The sequence below is a fragment of the Oryctolagus cuniculus genome, chromosome 12 (genome assembly GCF_964237555.1).
Source record: "Oryctolagus cuniculus chromosome 12, mOryCun1.1, whole genome shotgun sequence".
Classification (NCBI taxonomy): domain Eukaryota; kingdom Metazoa; phylum Chordata; class Mammalia; order Lagomorpha; family Leporidae; genus Oryctolagus; species Oryctolagus cuniculus.
The window spans coordinates 9484019-9507045 of record NC_091443.1 but is presented as its reverse complement, the minus strand read 5'-3'; the positions used below and the strand labels follow the sequence as shown (position 1 = coordinate 9507045).

Sequence of the window (23027 nt, the reverse complement as noted above, 5' to 3'; positions counted from 1 at the left end):
CCCCAGCAGTGGTGTCCTCCAGGACACAGCAGTGGCTCTCAGATGCCAGTGGCCTGTGTCCCCCGACGCTGGCCCCCAGAGGGGCAGCAGGACCCCCACACTCAGGCAGTTGGGCCAGATGCAAGGTGCATCCCCAGGTCCCTGGCAGGAGCATGGTCTCCGCGGTCTCTGTGAGCATGAGGGGCCGGGAGCCAGAGAGTGGGGCCTCCTCTGTGTGCGTCGGGACAGGCTCAGGCCACCCTCACCCCGGGTGTTCTCTCTGCCCCCCGCCTTAGCTGCCCTGACCTACAAGTGCACACGGGACCAGTGGGCGGTGTACTGCCGGGTCATCCGAGACAAGAACCTATGCCAGGACATGCGGTGGTACCAGCGCTGCTGCCAGACCTGCAGGGACTTCTACGCCAACAAGATGCGCCAGCCGCCTCCGCCACCGAGCTCCTGACGCTGGTGCAGCCGTCACTCAGCGCTCCCCTTCTGGGTCTGACACCCGGGCATCTGGCAGGTGCCAGCCCCGCGGCCGGGATCCCCCAGAGTACACCCCCGCGCCCACCGGGGCTGCCCCAGGAATCCAACCACACAGAACTCGACCGTGGACTTGATGTTTGCCTTTAGTGCTTCTTACTTAACGTGTCGTTAACCGCCACTGGATGGCTTTCTACAGTAGGGAAAGACCAGCCCGGGTCACAAAGTCTGGTCAACATCCAAGGCTCCAAGTACCGCAGAGGGGGCCGCCCGGGACAGACGCCCGTCCCGGAGAGGCGCGGCGTCCCGGCCTCTGTCTCGGCTTGCTTTGGACGTTCGCGGGGCAGCACGCTGCAAAGGAGAAGACACTTGATTGACTCAAGGAAGCAAGGGGCGGGTCTTGTTCCCGGAAACACGAGAACCAGGACTTTGTATCTCTGCCCGTCTCTGAGTGGACACTCCCCTCGCCACCCGTGATGGCGGAAGGGTCGGGCGTGGGGACGCGGGAGAGCCTTATCCTGGAGGTGGGCGACTGCTTCTTAACTCACAGGTGAACCCAGGACGGGGCCTGGGACCCCGCACCAGCCACAGAAAGCTGTACACGCTGCGGTCGCCAGGTCACCTCCCAGGAGCTTTCCACTGACCCTGGCCTCTGAGGTTAGGGTCCCCTTTCGGATCTCCGAGGACACACGCCCCGGCCTGGGGTGTGCAGGGTAAGCCTGTTCCTCATCCTGGCACCAGGCGGGTCCCCCCCAGGACCACTCAGCCTGGAGGGGGGGTCTAGGCTGGCATCACGGCACACCCCCCACTCCTCCCTGAGCCCACTGTCATCATGGTGTCACACACACACACACACACCCCGCAGAAGCCCAAAGCAATGGCCACGGAGGCCCGGAGGGCCCTGCCTGCCCCTCCGGAGCCAGGCGGCCTCTTCCTGGGCGCTTACGTGGTGGGCTTCACCCCAGGGTTCACACAGGTTCTCCTTGGGCTCACTTCCAAGTGCTTCCTGGTCTATTGGTGCTGTGTGTCTGTGTCTTTTTTGATGTCGCAACTTTAGGAGTTAGCTTAAATCAGAAGATAAAAGCAGCCAGCTCTGTGCCTTGTCCATCCTGTGTGCGGGGCTGGGTTTTCTTGTTGATTCTGCCCCTCCTGGAGGCAGAGCAGTACCAGGAAAGGCCGGGTGGGCGTGGCTTCACTCCCAGCTGGCCCAGGAGACCTGCTGGGAAGCTTCCTGAAGACAAAGTGCCTGGGTGGCCTCCCGCTGTCACCCCCAGGCCTGTGCCTAGCTCTGTACCCTGCCCCCCAGCTCAGGCCTGGCTGCCACAGGCTCCACACTCCCCAGACAGGCTGTTGATTCAACAGACATGAGCTTCGGGGGCCAGGGTCTACACGGCAACACCGCCTGTGCCTCCGCACGGGCCCAGGGCCCACCTGAGCCTGGCCAACAGTGCACACGCCAGCAGCTGGGCATCCCCTGCTTGCCACCACTGCCAGGCGGCCGCCCCGCGCAAGGGCCCAGGCCTTCAGATCTGCACGCACTCCCTGGGTTCAAAGCCCACATCGTGCCCAGCCCTCTCGGCTCAGATCGCAGGGTGGCTGCCGAGGCCCCCGCCAGGCTGACGGCCACGAAGCCGTGGTGACCTCCCCGACCCACTTTGTGTGGGCCCCTGGAGCTCAGATTAGAGCGGTGATGCTTCTGTGGATGAAAATGTCCCGTACTGTCACTCGAGTACTGTACCTGTCCCTTTCGGTGCTATTTTTACTGGTGCAACACGAGACCCCCTAGCTGACTGGGCTTGGTTCTATCAGAACACGGAAGCCTCATCCCCCTCCCCCACTGCAGAGTCAGATGTATATACTTCCCACTAGTAACTTCCACTATGTACTGTACCCGTGGTATTTGTTTTACTTTTTTGGTGCTGGTTTTAAAAGAAAAAAAAAAAAAGACAAACATTGGACACCATTATACATGAAAAATTAATCATTTCATTGGAAGCAAGTCGAATATGTGTAATAAAATGTTTTTCCATAACAGTTTTAAGCTGTCTGAAGTAAAAGACGAAAGCCAGTCCCCACGGGCTGGCAGCTGTTGGGGGGCCCAGGTCCCTGGCTACGCAGTGGCCGCCTGGCTGGCCAGGGCCAGAGGACGCCTGAGCGAGTGCTAACAAATCGTTCTGCCCCAGGCCTCATCCCTGTGTGCTCCCAAAACCCTGGGTGGGGACGGGAAGATCTGGCAGCCGTGCGTGCGTCTGTGTCTGATGGGGAACAGGGGTCACCTTGCTGGCGGCGTGGCCCACGCTCCGTGGGAGAGGGCGGCTATGTGGGTGCCTCCAACAGGGCACGGGGTCCTGTCATGCCGCACCAGGCACCTGCTCCCTCCTGCAGGATGTCCAACTTGAAGCCCCTGCTGATGGCCCGGCCAGACTGCCTCCCCAGCAGGTGTGGGGGCCGGCCCTACCCCCTCCCAGGACGGGGGACATGGCAGGGGCAGCACGCCTGGGACCACCGCAGCCCTTGGACCCCATCTGCTAGGGAAAAGAATGTCACAGTTGGGGATGGGGCGTAGGGGTGTCCCATCTCCTGGGACTGGAAGACGGAGGTCCCCACTCAAGAACAAAGGACCGCCTCGTAAGTAAAGCAGCACCCAGGAATTTCAGACACCACACCGCCCCCAGCCGCCCCCACCCCTGCCCTGTTGCCAGGAAACCTGTAGTTCAAGTTCCATCACCTGTCCACCTCCAGAACCTAGAAGAGCCTTCCCCTTCCGGAATGTTCTGATCTCTGCAGGCTGACTCTGAACCGCCCTGGCGGCGTGCAGTCTCTCAGTGCTGCTTCCAGTCCTGGGTGGCCCTCAGCCGCTGTGGCCGTTGGATGACAATGACAATGTCCCCATCAGCAAGTGTCCGGTGTCTATCAGGGAGCAGTCCTAGAACAGCCAGGAGTGTGAAAGAGTAAGAGACCTGCTCAGGAGCCCACCCCCTGAGCCTGCAGACACAGCTGGGCACCACACGACAGGAAATGAGCAAGAGGAGCAGGGACTCCCGGGGGGGGGGGGGGCAGGACTTCCTGGGTGGGTTTGTTGCTTGACCCTCCAGACATGGACTACGTGGCGTGGAGCAGGAGCCTACGTATGGTGGCACTCTCCTCCCGCCACCAATCTGCTTGCACCTGTGTCGCCTTGCTGGTGGCCTGCCCGAAGGCCAGCGCTCCTCACACCCACACCTGACCCTGTGGTGCCCTGCGGCCATGCCGCCAGCCTCCACCTCTGCACTGGCTCCGGGCTCCAGGCTGCAGGGACACCTCCATGTCCTCACCTCCCAGCTTCCTTAGCACCACACTCTGACCCTCTCCTCTTCCTCATCTCTGCAGCCCCCCCTCTCTCCATGCTCTCCCCAGGTCGGATCATCCAGACCCTAAACCATGTACGGGGCAGGCACTTGGCACAGTGGACAAGTTGCTGTTAAGAAGCCACTTCCTCTATCAGAGTGGCTGGTCTGGTCCTGGCCCCTCTGGTTCTCACCGAGCTTCCTGCTAGTGTGCGTCCTGGGAGGCAGCAGCTGTCTTTGGGTCCTCGTGGGACACCCAGATGGAGTTCTAAGCTCCTGGCTTTGGCCTGGCTCAGCCTTGGCTACTGCAGGCACTTGGGGGACTGAACTAGTAGATGGAAAAGATTCTAATAAAATGAAATTAAAAACACACGGTCACCTCCCAAATAAACTCTTTGGCTCTGGAGCTCCCCCACCCCACGTCCTCCATACTCATGCGTGGTCTCTGAACCTACAAGGTCAATCCCCGGAAGCTCTGAGACTGGGATAGCCCTGCTGGGTCGTCCCATACCTGCAGTTTGGGCAGGGAGCTCAGGGGGAATGGCTCACCTCTGGGGGCGAGGGGGGGCTCCAAGGACAGCTATCCAAAGGCTCCTGTGTTCACACCCCCGGCAGCACCTGCCAGCTGTCTGTTGAACTTCAGTGAGTGAGGGGTGTTGGTGGGACACCTACAGGGGTCTCTCTGGGGCAGCTGGCTCTCTTGCAACATGACAGATGTTTTCAGTGGCAAAACCCTGGAGAGAGCAGAGGGACACTCATGACAGCTGCTTCAGTTCAAATGCTTCCCTCCTGCCCCACCCCAGTGAGGCACAGGGAGGCCCGCCCACGGGTAGGTGGAGAGCACAGGAGCCCACCTTTCGTCGGGGCGTAGCAAGGTTCTAGAAGAGCAGGTGGGACGGGACATACCACTGTGGCTGTTTTTGGGAGGGTCAAAGAGAGAGAGACCAGCAGGATTTTCATCCAGAGAAGCAAAATGAGGCTTCTTTTGAGGGGTTTGGCTAAACCTAACTCCTCCCATCAGCAGCATGTAGGGTAAGAATCCATGGTCGTCCACAGATGCAGGAAGGTGTGTGATAAAGTTCAGCATCCGCTCGTGATCAAACCCTGCACCAGTCAGGACTGGAGCAGCCACCTAATGAAGGCCAGCCATGGCAAACCCACAGCCAACACGGAATGGGAGGAAAGCCAACGGCATTGTCTCTAAGATCCGAAACAACACAAAGAGGTCCACTCTCACTGCTTTGATTCAACGTCGTCCTAAAAATCTTAGCTGAGCCATTAAGCAAGAGGAAGAAAGAAAAGGCATAAACACAGGAAGGAAGGAAGTCCAACTATCTGCAGACTGTGGGATTCTATATGCAGGAAAACCTGGAGATGCCAGCAAACAGCATTTAGAAATCATACATGGGGGCCAACGCCACAGCTCACTAGGCTAATCCTCCGCCTGCGGTGCCGGCACCCCGGGTTCTAGTCCCAGTTGGGGCTCCAGATTCTGTCCCGGTTGCCCCTCTTCCAGGCCAGCTCTCTGCTGTGGCCCAGGAGGGCAGTGGAGGATGGCCCAAGTGCTTGGGCCCTGCACCCGCATGGGAGACGGGGAGGAAGCACCTGGCTCCTGGCTTTGGATTGGCACAGCGTGCTGGCCATAGTGGCCATTTGTGGGATGAACCAATGGAAGGAAGACCTTTCTGTCTCTAACTCTGCCTGTCAAAAAAAAAAGAAAGAAAAGAAAAAGAAAAATCATACATGAATTCAGTGAAGTTGCAGAATACAAAACTAACACACAAAACTCAGTAGCGTGTTTATACACCATTAAAACCTTGCTGAGAAGTAATCAGGAGGACAACTTAGCAAATATGTATAATGCTATCAATATATATATAATGCCTAGGGATAAATTTAACCAAGGAGTCAAAAGACTTCTGCAATGAAAGTTGCAAAACACTGATGAAATAAAAAATATCCACACACACAAATGGTCTCCAATATTCATGGATAGGAAGAACTAATACTGTTAAATGTCCTTATTCCCCAAGGCAACCTACAGATTCAGTGCAATCCCCATCAACATACAATGACATTCTTCACAGAACTAGAAAAAACAATATTAAAACTTACATGGAAGCACAAAGAACTCTAACAGCCAAAGCCATCTTGAACCAAAGAACAAAGCTGGGGACCAACGCTGTGGGGTAGCAGGCAAAGCCTCTGCCCGGTGCCAGCATCCCACATGGGCCCCAGTTTGAGTCTTGGCTGCTCTACTTCCGATCCAGCTCTCTGCTATGGCCTGGGAAAGCAGTGGAAGATGCCCCAAGTGCTTGGGCCCCTGCTCCCACATGGGAGACCTGGAGGAAGCTCCTGGCTCCAGATCAGCCCAGCTCCAGCCATTGTGGCCATCTGGGGAGTGAACCAGTGATGGAAGAACTCTCTCTTCCTCTCTCTCTCTCTCTCTCTCTCTGCCTCTCTGGAGCTTTGCCTTTCAAATAAATAATCTTTTTTTAAAAAAAGTAGGCAAGTAATCTGGACAGTCATTTCTCAGAAGAGGAAATAGTAAAGGCTGAAATGCCCAATATCACCAGCCATCAGAGAAATGGGTATCAGTCATGGTGATGTATGTCATTTCACCGTGATGAGAATGGCTGCACAGAACAAGACAAATGCCAGCGCTGGTGAGGATGCAGGCCCGAGAGAACTCTTGTACAGGCTTCACAGGAATATAAACTAGCACAGCCTTTAGGGAAAACAGCGTGGAGGTGCCTCAGAGACTAAACCCCAGTGCACCACCTGATCCAGCTACCCCACTTCCGGGTACGTGTCCAGTGGTGTCCATCAGCACATGGGTGGGCAGAGCGGAACATTGCTTAGAAAGCAGGCTAAAAACTGATTGTGGAATGGACAGAACTGGAGGACATTAAGTGAAATGAGCCAGACACGGAACGACACAGAGCACACGTTCCCTCTCCCATGTGGAAGCTATAAAAGTCCATTTGAGTGCAGAGCGGGGATTATTAGCGGTCGGGGAGGGGAGGGGAGGGGAGGGGAGGAGAGGGGAGAACGAGAGGGGGATAGCAGTTCCAATACACAGCTGATGGAGGCAATATCCTAGGGCTCCACAGAGGGTGGCTGTAGAGGCTGCGAGAGGCCTTGTGAACCACGAGGAGAAACAGAGAGAAGTGGTGAGGAGAGGGAAATGCTAATGACCCCAGTTTTATCAGTACACACTGCACACACAGGTTGAATTCTCACACTGCACCCCACAAATACGGATAAGTACTATATGCTTATTTAAACAACACCTGAGGCTGGGTCCTTTATGTTAAAACAAAAGAGGAGGTGCGTGTTTGGTGCAGCAGCGAAGGTGCTCTCGGATCCTACATCCCACACGGGAGCGCCTGGGCTCGAGTCCCGGCTGCAGTTCCAATTCCAGCTCCTAATAGTGCGAACACTGGTGATGACTCGAGCTGACGATGGTTCAAATAGTTGGGTCACTGCCAACTAGACCCGGATGGACTTCTGGGCTCCTGGCTTTAGCCTGACCCAGCACCAGTTGTTGTGAGCATTTGGGGAATGAACCAGTGGATGGGAGATCTTTCTTTTGCATGTTCTATCTCTCTCTCCCTCCCTCCCTCCCTCTCTCTGCCTTTCAAATACATAAAATAAAAACTTAGAAAAAAAATTAAAGGGCCAGTGACCAGCACTGCAGCACAGCAGGCCGCACCTCTGCCTGTGGCGTGGCATCCCGTGTGGCTGCCTGTTCGTGTCTTAGCTGCTCCTCCTCCAATCCAACTCTCTGCTGTGGCCTGAGAAAGCAGAAGATGGCCCAAGTGCTTGGGCCCCTACACCCGCGTAGGAGACCCAGAGAAAGTTCCTGGCTTGGGATCGGCTCAGCTCTGGCTATTTGTGGCCATTTGGAGTGAACCAGTAGATGGAAGACCCTGTCTTTCCCTCTCTCTCTGTAACTCTACCTCTCAAATAAAGCTTTAAAAAAATCTTTAAAAATCTTTAAAAAACAATCTTGAAAAAAACAAAGAGGTTTATTTAGGCCCGAAGTTTACAGGTTAAAAAGTCCAAGAGCAGGTGGCTCCCTCTGTTCAGCCCGTCATGTGCTCCCCCAGCTGTGCCACGCCGTGGCAGGCAAACACAGGGCCGGCTGTGCACTGAAGGGCTGAGTGTTTGGGGTCACAACCCACTTGGCAATCCAACATGAATCCCCTCTGCAGGCAGCGCCCCCCTGACCTGCCCACTCCCCGCACCACCTACAGGTTCCACCTCCTGTGGGGACCAGGCCTCAGCACGTGAGCCCTTGAGGACCAACCACATCCAAACTGACCACACGCCCACTGCAGGTCCCACTCTTTCCTGATCAGGATCCCGCCTCTAGCCAGCCTTCCTAGGCGGACGATTCAACCTCCTCTGTGGCCTCCGTGGCCATCATAAAAATCCTGGCTTGAGGCCCTGCCTTCCCTGCCTCCCGCTGAGGGAGAAGCGCCTTGTCTGTGCCACCGAGGAAGCCTTGGACACTCGCCCCCAGCGGGGTTCAGCCACAGCATTGTTAGCATCTTGCCACACCACACCACTGTGCTGTTGCTGCCACATCAAAGTCAATGCGTTGCCTTCATGTGTTGGTTTCTGCACGTCTTGCAAGTGCCTGTGAGGCACTAACCATCGCCCTGTACACCTGCCAGGGACCTCCCTCCCGTAGCTAGGCCTTGTGTCCACGACTGGCACACGACAGCTCCAGGCTCTGCTGGCTGGAGCACGCCTGGCGGCACCCCCAGCCGCCTCTGTTGGGGTTCTCAGGAGAGTCTCGGAGGCGGAGTCTGTGGGCAGGTAGAAGGCGCGGGGGGAGTGCCCTCAGGAGCACCATGGTGGAGAGACGGGAACCAGGCACGGGGTACAGGAACCCTAACACAGACACAACACGGGCTCAGCCCGTTCCTAGGGGGCCGTGGCGCTGGACCAGCCCCTCACAGGTGGCCCAAACGGAGGCCCAGTGTGGGCCTTTGTACTCGAGAGTCCACTCCCTTCTGCTGGGTGCAGCGCCAGCCATGCTCCTGGGAGCCGGGAAGAGAGCACCCCACAGCACCCTCCTCGGGCCTCAGTCTCCCGTTCCTACAGAATCAAGTGCCCGGTTTCCTCCCTCCATCTATCTGGGGCTCCGCCACCTCATAACCAACCCATGTCAGGCGTCAAAACCTCACTCAAAATCTCCATTGCCTCAGTTTCCCTTTCTGTCTCCCATCCAGTCAGCCATGGCACCGGCCTGGCTGTCTCTAGCCTGTCCACTTCTCCCTGTGCCTCTCGTACCCAAGGCCAAGAGGACCAAGCCATGGACCTCTCACTCTCCCCTGCCAAGCCTTCCTGCGCTGGTCCATTCGGGCTGCTCTAAGAAAACGCCTTGGACCCGGGAATTTCTCATCACTCGCAATCCTGCAGACCGGGAAGCCCAGGACCTAGCCCTGGCAGATTCAGGGTCTGGTTAGGGCGTGCTCTCTCTATCCAAGATGGCACCTCTCACCACGTCCTCACGGGGCACCGGCAAGCTCTCCACAGCCCCCTCTGCGGGGGCTCCCAGCCCTCAAGGCCCACTCAGCCCTCAGAGGGCCCCCTCCCCTCCCCCCCACCCTGAGGGGAAGTTCCAACAAAGGCAGGCGGGGAGGACTGGAATGTTCAGACCACGGCACCTCCCTCCTCCCTCCTCCCTCTCCGGCTCCTTCTCCACACCCCAGCCAGGGTAATTCTCGAAACACATCAGCCATCATCGAAACCTAAGCTTCATGCCCTGGCTGCACCCTCCCGCCCCCCACAACTTGGGGACCCTGCCTCGCCACCTGCCCCCTCCGGTGCCTCTTCACCCAGACCTGTTCCGAGTGCTCTGCCTCTCCCGGCTTCCCAAGGCCTGGCTGCTGGCCCCTCCTCGGGACCTGTCCCAACCTAGAGTTATTTTGCTAACGTTGTTACATGCACATCGTTGTTTTCCCACCCATCTAGAAAGTTCCACTGAGACAGAACACATGTCCCACTCGTGTGCTGCTGGGTCCCCTCCCCTGCCTGTCCCACACCCAGACCCATATGCACTAGGGAACACACTTCCCCTGCCCTGGTTCCAATCTCTGTTGCTTAAATTATGTTCAGATAAACTAAAGATCGTACCAGGAGATGTTTGCATGGGGTAATAAAAATGCACTCTAGATTCAATAATGTTTTTGGCTTATTCTGCAAATGATACAAATATTTGGACAACAGCTTCAAGTCAACGAGGAGAGACGTCTGCTGTGTTTCAACGTCTCCGCCTGGTCAGCCACCCCTCCAACTGAGCCGGGTGTTCCTGGGGGTGGCCGTGGCGATCTAGAAGCCGTTCCCACTCCATTCTCTGGGGACAGCAGAGGGTCGGACTCAGGAGAACCGCCGTGGTTTGGGGAGGACATTTGCAAAGCTTGTTGTGGGGCTGCCATCTGGTGTCCGTAGCAGGAACATTCTAACCAAGCTGCAGGACGGAGCCGAGCCGTGGGGATAAGCCAAGTGCCTGGCTGGGACTGGGCGCGACGGGCAGCTCCCGGGGGGGGGGGGGGGGGGGGGGGGAGTTCCCCGGCCAGAGGCCAGCCCGTTCCCCTGTGCGCCCTGGGGTCTGCCCAGCTTTGAAGCCCCTTCCACAGCCCCAGCGGCCAAGCAGCAGCACTCGGCACTGGCCAGGAGAGACTCGGTTTCCCTGTGGGGCTCTCTCACACTGGGACTTCCCTTGGACGAGAGGAGACATCCAGGCCTTAGGGAAGCCGCCCTCCCGCGGGAGAACGCGAAGGACCGGCCAGAGCAAAGGACAAGCGTCAGCCGCACACGCAGCCCAGCGTCCTCCTGCGCCCTCGCCAGCGCTCCCGCCCAGGCGCAGAAGCCGAGCACCCGAGGAGAGCCCGGCTCGGCAGGGCTCGGGGAGACGGCGGTGCCCAGGGACCTGCTTCTCCCCTCCTCCCTGCGCTTCCTTCTCGCTGCCTCGCCTTTCTCTCTCGTCTCAGCATTTATTCTCTCTCTCCCTCTCTCCTGCTTTCTCTGCCACTGCTGCCGTGGTTCCACTGCAGGTGCAGACAGGGCGCCCGGGGCTCACTCGGGGGCCGCCCTGAGAGCCGGCTTCGCCGAGACTGTAGATGGCTAAGTGCCCTTTAAAAACGCCTCTCAAAGCATCACCCCGTCCTTGCACACTCACTGTTCTTTAGAAGTTTTAAAGGCTCCGAGTGCTCACTCCAAGCTTATTTCTTTGTGTGCCAATCACACATTCGACAGTCCTTGGCCGGTGCTGACTCCCAGCGACTGGCTTTCTGGCCCCCAAGGCTGGCTGTAACATGGCAGCTGATGGTTATAAAGCAGCAATTCGGGAAGCTGGGTCCCAGGATCGCCGAGTATTAACACGTCATTAAAACGCTACATTGCAAAGTCAACACACGATCTAACTGTTGACCTATCAAATACCGAAAGACTGAAACCTCCGTGGGAGCCAAACGCCGCCTATTAAATTGGGGTTCGGGAGATGGAGGAGAGAATGCTGTAAATGTTGCAGCAGGGTTGGTTGGATGGGCCAATGGTTTTCGCCAATGCTTTGTGTGTATTAGCTATCCGCATATATTGCATTATGATATTGCATTTTACTCTCTGTACACACACACACACACACACACACACACACGTGAAGCCTGCCCACAGTGCCTGCAACTGGGTGCCATCCAACAGGGTCCTGGTATCCTTTGCATAATAGGCACACTGCTCAATTAGACCAGGAGCCGCGAGGGACATAAAAATAACTATATAAAACATATTTACATCATGTCCCCTTTTCAGCATAAATCGATGAGCTTTTATCGAGTAGTGGGGTCGACATGGGGTGGAGGGGTGGTGGATGAGCAAGGCGCAGTCCCCTGTCCGCAGAGCCACAGCAATAAGTTACTGTGCCCCTTGGCAAAGAGGTGGCCCTGCCCAAATGTGGAAAAATATGTAAGTCTGTTCAAAACTAATAGGGCTGTTGGCTCTGGCTTCAGGATAAACAAAGCCCTACCCAAGGAGAAATCGGATCTGCTGTCCGCTGAGCCATCCAACGTGCCACAGCCAAGTTCTCAGGGGGTGACTGCCCCTCCTAGGTACCCTCGAACGAACCCTGCGCTTCCGACGTTGGACCGAGCACGAGCACCACTCCATAGCGACAGTGACCCTGCCTTGTAAGGGTGTGCACGTGGCAGACCACACCTAAAGCTCCTGCGTGGTATTCTGCGCCCAGACCGCGATGGCTGCCTGTGGTGGATGGGGGTGTCTGCACGTGGCCGGCGGCAGGCGTGAGCTGAACTTTTGCACGGCGATGTGAGGATGCTCACAGAGACGAAGCAAGAGATGCCACACCTTCGGGAAGGACAGGAAGCCACAGAACAAAATCGAAGATGTAGGAAAAAGGCCCAACGAGGAAACTCAGAGCATGAGAGCAAAGTCATTCCAGTGAAGAATCCAGACGCTAGAGGGACTTCCAGAGGAGGACTCGAACGGAGGGGTCACAAATCGGAATTTTACCCAGAGGCAGTAGAGACAAAGAAAGTAAAGGGAGAAAAAAGGTGCAGATGGATGGGCACAGGTATTCCAGAAGGTGTCAACTGCTATCCAAGAGCTACTCCAGGGATGAGAACAAAAGAATGAACGGCTGAGGGTATCCGAGAATAAAGAGGCAAGATCTTAAACCAGAAGGAACGACCACAGTGACTGCCCGTTCTCCACGGAGGACGCGTTCGTTCCAAGATTTGCACCGGATGCCTGGAATGGCCAGTAGTACTGAACTCCATGAAATCTGTGCATTTCCATGCACAGATGCCTGTAAGAAAGGTTAATTCATAAACCAGGCACAACAAGAGATTAGCAATAGCCACAATAACACAAGAGAACAGTTAATAACAATGAGCCACAGGTCTTAGCCATCTTTTAAAAAAAATATTTGAAAGGGAGAGTGAGAAAAATCTTCCATCTGCTAATCCCCTCCCTAAATGGTTACAATGGCTGAGGCTTGTCCAGGCCAAAGCCAGGAGCCCAGAGCTCTATCCAGCTCCCACATGGGTGTCAGGAGCCCAAGCTCTTGGGCTATCCTCTGCTGCCTTCCCAGGCACATTGGCAGGGAGCTGGATTGGAAACGGAGCCGCTGGGATTTGACCCAGCACTCCAATATGAGCTGCCAGCATTGGGGTGGGGGGGGGTAGCTCACTGCAGCACAACGCCAGCCCCAAGAACTCAACAGTCTCAGACATCCTTATGTCCTTATTAAGAACTGTGACTTTCTCACTCACAGGGAGCATCTGAGAGCGTCTCTCTGACACTTCTGAGTTGCCACTGTTGAGTAAAATGGGGCTGACTTGAACACACCACTGAGCTACACTGACTGGCAGCCAGGTGAGCACCACGGCTGTGGCGTGACTAACGGGCAGGCAGTGCATACAGCACGGACACTCTGGACACGGGTGATTCACACCCCTGGTGGTGTGGAGCAGACGGCCCAGGATTCCACAGCACACACAGGATGACGCACACCGTAAAATCCACACGCGGTTTAGTGCTGGGATCTGTCCCCGTCGTCAGAGCTCAGCGAGAACTGCAGGGAGCGGAACTGCTGCCGAGGGGAGATGGCTCCAGCGAGCGGAGCATTGGGGAGGCTCAGCTCCCTCCATCCCCAGTCTCCCCCAGCCCCCGGGGTCACTGCTCAGGCCCTCCGCCCTGCTGGTGGGCGGCCTCCCCCTGCACTCCTTTAACAAAACCTACAGCCTGAGCATCAGCCCACAAACATGACGTGCTCAAGTCCTGTCACCTTCCGTCTCCCATTGTATTCATCACGTGGCCCTTCGCAGCCACGTCTGCCACTGGGCTCTAAGCCCTCTGCCTCTCGGGCCCGCCACCCTGCCAGTCCCTCTGCCTCACCTGCCCCTCCTTCCTCACCTCCCGTGGCCCCGTCACCCTGATGCGGCTCACACGACAGTCACTTGTCCGTGATCACTCCATCTCTGCCTGCCGTGGTGTGGATATGGCCTGAGCGTGTCCCCCAGAGGTTCACGTGGTCCTCCCATGAGGCCGTGCTGAGGTAGCGGAGCCTGGGGAGAGGGAATTAGGACATCTGGAAGGGACTCATGGGACTCTCATGGAACCCCAGCCGGTTCCCCAGAGAGCGCTATTAGAAACGAGCGAGGCTGGTTCCTGTCTGCTCCCTGGCTTTTGGGCTCACTGGGTGACCTTGCTCCTGCCACGATGCCATCCACAAGGAACATGGCCACAGGGGCCCTCGCAGAGCAGGCTCTCGAGCCTGCAGTTCTCTGAGCTACACGAACCTCTCTGCTGTGTGAGGGCCCAGCCTCGGGTATTCTGTAAAGACTCATAGACCCCATTAGGCCGTGAGCTCCTTCTGGGCTGGGGCTGGCTGTCCCTTGTGGACACAAGACATGAAGGATGAGAGAGCGCGCCCTCCCTCCAGGTCAGAGGGGACGGAGGCCTTGCGGGCACTCCTTCCTGAGTCAGGGGTGATGGTGCCAGGACTCTGTCCCATCAGCCACGGGTCAGCTCTGCGAGGACATTCCAGCAGGTGCCCGTGAACTTGAACTTGGCTCCTTGGGCTGTGTGGCTCTCCCCCTAGGGACCTGAGCCTGCAGACACTGCACCTGCACAGAGAGAGCGTGAAAGGCAGTGAAAGAAAACAGAGCCTGGTCCCTTTACAGGTGTCGCCTTGGCCTCCCTTTCCCCAGGCCCTGCCAGGCCACACCGCTGCTCTCAGGTGCCCTCTGGAGGCACCACTTCCAGGACTCTGACCCAAGAGAACCCCTGCAGCCCACCCCACGTTTACCTCCATATCGCTGGATCTTTTAGCATCAGGAATCCAGGCAAGAGCACAACCTCCCACCTGAGCCCCTGAACACCATCCTGATTCTTCCCAGAGTCCACTTCCTGCGTCTCCACGCCCCCTCCCCTACCCCAGAGCCACCAGCTGCATGCTGTGCCCTGGCAAGTGCTGGACAGATGTGGGCTCAGTCCAGGTCAGCACAGCCCAGAGCTGCTGGGTGCTGTCAGGAGAGGGAGGCCTGTCTACCCAGGGTGCCCAGGCCCAGAGCCACACGCCTCGGTGATTGGAGGCTGTGTTCCCTATATCTTTCACTCCCTGTTTTGATACCGTCAACCCAGGGTATGGCTGACCCTATAGGGGCTGCCTCTTCCAGGACCTGGCGATAACCAAAAACTCACCCCAGGTGTGCCTTTCCAATGCAAACCAGCCAGCCCTGTGTCCTCACCCACCACCTCCCTCATCGCCCAGGGCCCAAGCAACGAGGGACACTCCGCACGCTCCATAGCCGAGACCACAGACACCAGCAAATCCTGAGCTCTGTGCCTCCCTGCCCCCAGCACCCACAGTGAAGGCTCAGCCCACGTTTTCACCCCATGAGCTCCTGACTGACACTGGTGCTTCCCGCGTGACCCCCAAGGCAAATCCCCTGCCCCCGGAAACTTTGTACCAAGGGACCTTGCCAATGTCAACCCCTATGCCTTTTATGCCTGCGCTGTCTTTCCAACAGGAACATGGCCAGGCTGTCGGGAAAACTGAGACGGGAGCCTCAGGTGGGCTCTCCAGGCCTGTCTGCCTTGATGGGCAGGTTCCACGGGAAGCGAGTGATGGGAGTCCACGGGTAGGTCTTAGCAGACCATCAGCAGCCAACCCCCACGTCTCTCCCTCAGCCCCCTCGCCTCCAGCTGGCCCCCAGCCCACACTTCCTCTTTAAGTTGCAAAATGAGCCTGAGCCTTCTGGGCCCCTTTGAGACAGAAAATACCAACCAATCAATCTTCTCGCGTCACCATCCCGCGGGCTGCCTGGTGCGTCTGTCCTCCCATCTATGCAATCCCTCATCAGAATGGAGACTGCCCCTGCCGACACCGAGGGCTGGCTGACTGATGGGTGAAACCACCCCAGAATGAGGCCCTGCTTGGCTTTGAGCATTTAGGGTCTGGTGGAATAATCCAGAACTATCCATCAGTCTCAGAGTGGTGGGCAGCCCCATTGGGCACCAGGGCTCCCAAGCTGGGAGGGCATCTTCAGTCCTTGTGCCTTGCCAAGCCACAGGAACAGCTCACTCTGCCTCGTGGAGTCGATGGCAACCTCACAGCGTGCAGAGGGCAGAAGGGGGTGTGGCTCCAGGGGCAGCGGTGGGTAGGCTTTGCTGGCACGTGGCAATGGGAGCTGAAACGGGGGTGCAGAGGCCAGTACGTGCCCACGAGGGCTCACACCTGGGCAGAGGACGGGCTCAACAGAGGTCTCTGAATGAACAGGTCCAGAGGTGGCCATGGACGGAAACACGGGCCTTCCCATGCCAGGCCAACAGCCCGTTGCCTTCTGCTTGGAATTGGCTAGCTGGGCTGTAGGCAGAAAAGGAGGTCTAGTTAGATTTTGTTGCTTCTACACGGACCTTGCCAGGATAGCCAGGGGGTGGGAGAGGTTTGGGCTGAGCGAATGAGCTGGTTAAGCCACACTCTTAAAATAAATTGCTCGTACTGTTTGTCCCCCAAGGACAAAACATGCTTCGTGGAGCCTGGCTCACTATTCCTTACAACACCCATATGCAAAGCATTAGCCAGCAGACTGCCCCACCCAGCTTGTTTAGAGAGGAAGATTCGTGCCAAGGTCACACAGCACATTAGGGGTGAGACCAAAAGCAACAGTGACCCTCAGCCCCGTGTCCTGGCTGTGCCGCTGTCTGATTTATTATCTCCCTGCTTTGGCCAAGGGCCAAAGCAGATCTACCAAACCAGCGACTGAGCCCTGCCCTAACATCTGGATCTAGGCAGAATCCCTCCCAAGCCGGGCGGCTGAGGGTCGTGGCTCACTCACGGCACTGCGGCTCCGTCCGCTGGTGACTGCCAACGTTGGGACCCAGGGAGATTCTCCTAAGGGAGATGGCTGGTGCCTGGAAGAAAGCAGAGAGGTGGTGCAAACTGGACCCGGATGGAAATGCATCTGGCCTGACCCCCCCCCCCCACCCAGGGAAAGGACCAAGGGTATCCCTCCCCCACACTGTGTAGCATGCATGCTCCCTTCACCAGGCAGACCCTTCACCTACTGAGAAGGTCCCAGAACCCTTATGTGGTTCCCAGCCCCCGATTCCGGCCTCTCAGTTCCACTCAACAACTAACAAATACTTACGGAGTGAGCCCTCCTTATCTGCCAGGCTCCGTGCCGGCTGCTGACACAGCAGAGGCAAGACAGCAGCACCAGTCCATGTGGGCCGTCCAATCATGTGGGCCATCCAATCATGTGGGCTCGGTGCTGAGCACATTAGAGGTCAAGGGCTATGGGGTAGGTAGAACAGGAAAGGACAAGGAGACCCGGATGGAGATGGGGGCCTAGCTCCTGAGCAGCCACATGACGAATGATGTGACAATGAAAGGCGGGTCAGTGTTGAGACCACAGCTGCCCCACGCTCAGGACAGCACCCGGCCAAAGCCATCAATCAAAAGCCCACTTTAAGCCCCTTAGACTGCGGGGCTCTGGGGATGAGACAGGTTCTTTGGCAAGGTTGCCTGCGTACCGGCCCAGCCGACGGAAGCGGGCAGCATGGGCACCTCCCAAAGATTCCACACAGGTGCCTGGAAGTTTGAGTAGCATGGTGGACAGCGGCCTGGCTCCCACCTGGGTGAGGGATGGGCTGTGTCCTGGTCTACTCGGATTGCCATAGCACAGCCCCGCAGATGGCAGCGTAGCCAGCCCTGGAGGCTGGAAGGCCCAGGCCAGGGCCCAGACAAGCTCGGCTCCTGGCGAGGGCATGCCTTTGGGATTGCAAGAAGGCCACTTGGCCTTTACATGCCTTTCCTCTCCATCCGAGGGAGAAAGAGAGCGAGCTCTCTGGTGTGTCCCCCTACAGAGGCACCAACCCCGTCCGTCCAGGCCCCCACCTGCTGACCATCCTTTAACCTCGCTGACTTCCTCACGGGCTCCATTTCCAAAATCCATCCCCGTCGGAGGCTAGGACTTTGACACACGAACTTGAGGAGCACAAAATTCAGCTCCTAGCTGGTTGCCCAGAGACGCTGGTGGCACGGCAGAGGAGAGACAGCACCAGGGTGGGCCTGCGTCCCCAGGGCCAGCGTAGAGCGGCCTAGGGCCTGTCCTGGAGGACTGTGCAGTAAGGAGACTACAACAGGGGGTCCACCCACCGTGATCCACCCGTGTCCCGGGAGCTGAAGGAAGGACTCCGGTCACGAAGGGCAGAAACCAAGTCTGTCATGGCAGCCTCACGGCGACGCAGCAGCTGATGGGGTGATGGGTGTGTGCCCAGCAGCCCCCAAAGTGCTCCAGGAAGACAGGTCATGCTTCAGGCCCTGCAAGGCTTCCACGTGACAGCCACGTGGATGCAAGTGTGCCCCGCTATCCACAGGGGACTTGCCGGGACCCACAGCTGCCCAAGTCTTATCTGGGATGCCATAGGATTTGCAGAGAACGCATGCACGCCCTCCCGTATGTGCAAACCACCTGTAGGTGACTTACAGCCCCTAACACGACCTCGTGCTACATCAACACCCGCTGTACTGGGTTGTTTAGGGGACACTGGCAGGAAAGGGAGTCTGTGTCTGTGTCTAGTACAGGTTCACAGCTTTTCTCCTGAATATTTGTGATCCACGGACGTTTGAACACCGAGACGCAGGCCTCGTGGAGAGAGAGGGCCAGCCACCCCTGTCATGCTGAAATGATGCTGGTCGCCTCTGCTCTCCACCTTGTCCAAGGCCCTGAGGAAGAACACCAGGCAGCAAGGCTCCATGAGGCTCGTCTCGGACATCCTCTCCCAGGCGGGTTTCCTGCCCACACGAGAAGAGGTGGTGGAGAGACAACTGCATGTGAAATCCAGACTTGGATCAGGACGTGGAACTGATGTTTATTGCTGAAATGAATCCATATTTTGCAATTTTAGTTGCCTTGAGAAAGTGGAGCACTGTTTTTATTACCTAGGAGAGACTAGAAAATTCGTTCGGCCAACATTTGCATTCGGGGCCAGGGAAGAACCAATGCCGCAGAGGGGGTTTGTGGGAACAAGAACCTGCTCTCTGGGGCCCTCGCTCTCCCCCACCCCCAGAGTTTATACGTCCAACGCCCTCTAAACTGGGGACACCACACCCTGCCATGAAATTGCTCTGACAAGTTGAGCAATGGGTGCTGGTGTCTTAAGACACCTAGGGAAGCAGCTGGCCCGGACTAGGTGGAGGAGAAGTATCAGTATCGTTGTTGCTGAAGATAGTGACAGCGGCTGAGACATAATGGTGAATGCTGTGTGTCCGGTTCTAGAGCCGACTCTGTGCTCAGGTCAGTCTCCAGCGCTGAGGGGCTCAGAGGAAGCTCAGACTGCAAGGCAGCCTGGCCTCTCTTCCCTGGCCAACACAGCTTCTGAGTTTTATGTGGAAATCTTAAACCTCTCCTTCTCGTTCGGTCTCCATTGGTCGAAGCTTTGAAAGCACAAGAAGTGCTGTATCCGGTTTCTCCCCAGCCTCCTGCTGAATACACATCACTGTTTTCCAGAAAGCTCGGCATCTGGCCAGCGGTCTGGCCCCAGGGATCACGGATGGGACTGGACCGATCCCAAGGACTGGTTACCACAACACGTCATCCGCTCATGAATATCATTAAGTGAGCTGGGCTTCAAGAAACCTTAAACCTCAACCTTTAGCTCACTTCAGTCCAGACCATGATTGATGGCGACACCACGCCACAAATAAGTCATACATGGCTCGAGACCCTAATGCACAGTGGAGGAGTCATTTAACAATGGTCCTGGATAATGCCGTGTTAATGGCCGGCCCTGGTGGTCTGTTCTTACCAGGAACCCATTGCTCAGTCTGCACCGTGTTTTGCAGCCTGTCTGTCTGTTCACGGAGGCAACTACTTTACTGAATGGGCACCAACTATGCAATTGGCTGGGGTAACACAGAGACCATGGAGGTCTCAGCCTCAGCCTCTAGAGATGGAATGAGAAATGCCATTTTTTTTTTCCCAAGTCAGTTTGCCTTCAAGTGGGTCACGTTCCCATAGCTTAGCAATAGGATGCCCTCGCGTGCTCAGGAGCGGGGCAGGGAGAGACAGCAAGAGGTTGCATGGATAGGAGGCGAAGCTCTCGCAAACCCACAGGGTGAAATGAGAGGGCGTCTGGAAATGTGCAGGAGGAGGGTAAGTCAGCCAGTGCGGAGGGTGAACGGGCAGGCAGAGGGTGAGGTGGCAAAGACATACAAATCCAGACGAAGACGTGAGCCACACTGCCAACAGGAGCCACATGGGTACAAGAGAAGAACAGTAGGCTTGGAGTTCCTGTTTCTGACTGCTGCTTCTCCTGCTTGATTTAGAAGGCAACTGTACAAGTCTGATTGGTGGACGCGTGACATACAGAGACATAATGGTGACAATAAGAGAATAAAGGACATGCTCTAGGACCATCTAAAGAAGTCAGGAAAACAATCCCATTTGTATTAGCTACAAAAACATCAAATACTTGAGAGCAAATTTAACCAAGACAGTGAAATGCCTATATGCTGAGAACTATGTAACAGTGATTAAAAATATACAATATGATGAAGAGGATGCAATGTTGTTTATTTATTATAAATGTGATATCCCACATTCATGGATTGGAAGGAGGTTTTGGTAAAATGTCCGTTCTATCCACAGTGATCTATAGATCCAACGCAGCCCTTATCAAAATTCTCATTACATGTTTCACAGAAATTAAGAGCACAATCCTAAAGTCCTATGGAACCACAGAAGAGCCCACACAGCCAAAGCAATCGCAAGCAAAAAGAACAAAACTGGAGGCATCGCACTCCCCGACTTCAGAATACGCCACAAAGCTGCAGGAATCCAAACAGCGCATCACTCGGGTGGACACGTAACCCGCTGGAAGAGAACGCAGAGCCAGAGTCCTCACGTTCACAACCGACTGGCAGCGGAAGTGCCAGGACACACAGTGGGGAGGGGCCGTCTCTTCAAACGGTGGTGCTGGGAACTGGACAGCAGCGTGTGGGAGAAGGAGATGAGCCTCTTAGCTCAAACACACACAAAAATCAGTTCAAAATGCGCTAAAAACTTAAACGCTAAGACATGAAATTGTAAAAACTTTTAGAGGAGAACACGCATGGGAAGTTACATGGCAGTTCTCTGGGCAATGCTGGTACCAGTAAGATCCCAAAAATACAGGAAGAAAGCAAAATAGACAAATAAATGATGTTACATCAAATTAAGAATCCTCTGCGTAGCAAAGGAGATAATCCACAGAGTGAAAAGGTAATCTATAGGCGAAAATATTTGCAAGCCATAGATGTAGAAGGGGTTACTGTGGGGAGCAACTCGGACTAGACTAAGTTACTGGAATTAAGACTTATTCTATGCATCTGCTCTCCCACAATATGGCGCTGGGAGAGGAGTAAACAACGTTTACACAGCTGCCTCCAGTTCGACCAGTAACCTGCAGGAGCTGATCCTGCTCCTGATTGGAGGAGAGCAGCGTACTCGGCGTGTGGGTAGCAGAGTTGGGATTGGTGGAAGAGGACTATAAAGGAGGAGAGAGAACAACATGCACCAGGAACATCTAAGGGGAACATCCGGATAACATCTGAGCAGCCCCCGAGAGAGCCGGCCGGCCGGCGGTGTGCCACTCCTCCACGGAAGTGGGGAAAGTGGCAGGGGGAGCCGCCCTTCCACGGAGGTGGAGGGTTGGCAGCCAACCCAGGAAGGACCAGCAGCAAACCCGGGGAGGGCCAAGCAGACAAAAGAACAGCGCAGGGTCCTGTGTCGCTCCTCCGCGAATGGGGGAGCGACAGTTACTATCCAAAATATATAAGAATCCAAACAACTCAATAGCAAGAAAACAAATAATGTGATTTAAAAATGGGAAAGAACCTGAAGAGACGTTTCTCATGGAAGGACATACAAATGGCCAACAATCCTATGAAAAGCTTGTGGACATCACTAATCATCAGGGAAATACAGATCTAAAACCACAATGAGGTATCGCCTCCCATCTGTTAAAATAGCTGTGGCTGGGGTAGGCGTTTGGATGTTAGGACACTAGCTTCTCCCACTGGACCACCTGGGTTCAAGCCCCAGCTCCAGCCGCTGGCTCCAGCTCCCTGCTCATGCGGACCCCGAGAGACAGCAGCGATGGCTCCAGCAGTCGGGTAGTTGCCGCCCCTGTGGGAGGCACGGACGGAGCTCCGGAACCTGCATCTCAGCGCAGTCCCAGCAGGTGCAGGAGCATTTTGAGAATGAACCAGTAGGTGGGGGCGTGAACCTGCGTGCCCTCCCCTAACCCCCTGCCTCTCTCCCTCCCTCAAAGTAAGAAATCTGTAAAAACAGTGGCTATTACAAAAAAGATGAAAGAGAAGCATAGGGCCGGCACCGTGGCTCACTTGGTTAATCCTCCGCCCGCGGCGCCAGCATCCCAACATCCCGTATGGGCGCCGGGTTCTAGTCCCGGTTACTCCTCTTCCAGTCCAGCTCTCTGCTGTGGCCCGGGAGGGCAGTGGAGGATGGCCCAAGTGTTTAGGCCCTGCACCCACATGGGAGACCAGGAGGAAGTGCCTGGCTCCTGGCTTCAGATCAGCCCAGCGCACTGGCTGTAGCGGCCATTTTGGGGGTGAACCAATGGAAGGAAGACCTTTCTCTCTGTCTCTAACTCTACCTGTCAAATAAAAAAAAAGAAAGAGAAGCATTGACCAGGATGTGGAGAAACAGGAAACTTTATACACTGTCGGTGGTAATGTAAATTAGCACAGCCAGTAAGAAAAACAGTATGGAAGTCCTCAAAAAAAAAATATAGTTACCACATGATGCCGCAATTCTGCTACTGGATATTTACTCAAATAAAGAGAAATTAGTCAAAGATATTTGTGCCCCCAGGCTTACTGCATCATTATTTAGAAACACCAAGGCACTAATTCCTTAAAGGACACACTTCCCAGCACTGCTACAATGGCAATCAAACTTCAGTAGAAGTCCTGGTGGGGACCAATCACACCCAAACCCCATAATGATGTGTAGACTAAAAACAAGGAAACATTGTCTAAAAAAAATAAAGAGGGGCAGGCATCGTGGTGCAGCAGGTAAAGCCACTGCCTGTGATGCTAACGCCCCATATGGGTCCTGGCCTGGCTGCTCCACTTCTGATCTAGCTTCCTGCTAATGCACCTGTAAAAACAGCAGACGATGACTGAGTGTTGGAGCC

General features: G+C 55.9%; 1 protein-coding gene and 1 long non-coding RNA gene across 3 annotated transcripts in view; one reads left to right on the top strand and one right to left on the bottom strand.

Moving 5' to 3' along the window:
- ADAMTS17 (ADAM metallopeptidase with thrombospondin type 1 motif 17) overlaps positions 1–2496 on the top strand; it is a 268667-nt gene extending 266171 nt beyond the window's left edge. The window contains exon 23 of the mRNA XM_051822951.2: positions 276–2496. Within this exon, the coding sequence (XP_051678911.2) occupies positions 276–442 (167 nt within the window). The 3' untranslated portion in view covers positions 443–2496. The remainder of the gene's footprint in view (positions 1–275) is intronic.
- Positions 678–18840, bottom strand: LOC103345210 (uncharacterized). 2 transcript variants are annotated; one of them, XR_011380431.1, is made up of 7 exons: positions 16973–18840; positions 16657–16736; positions 15610–16188; positions 13734–13885; positions 4338–4522; positions 3191–3388; positions 678–813 (listed from the first exon to the last, which is right to left on the bottom strand). It is a non-coding gene; the product is annotated as an uncharacterized lncRNA (long non-coding RNA). The 2 variants fall into 2 exon arrangements; XR_001792301.3 differs by having other exon boundaries at positions 16661–16736; positions 16973–18838.
- Positions 18841–23027: the final 4187 nt, after the last annotated feature.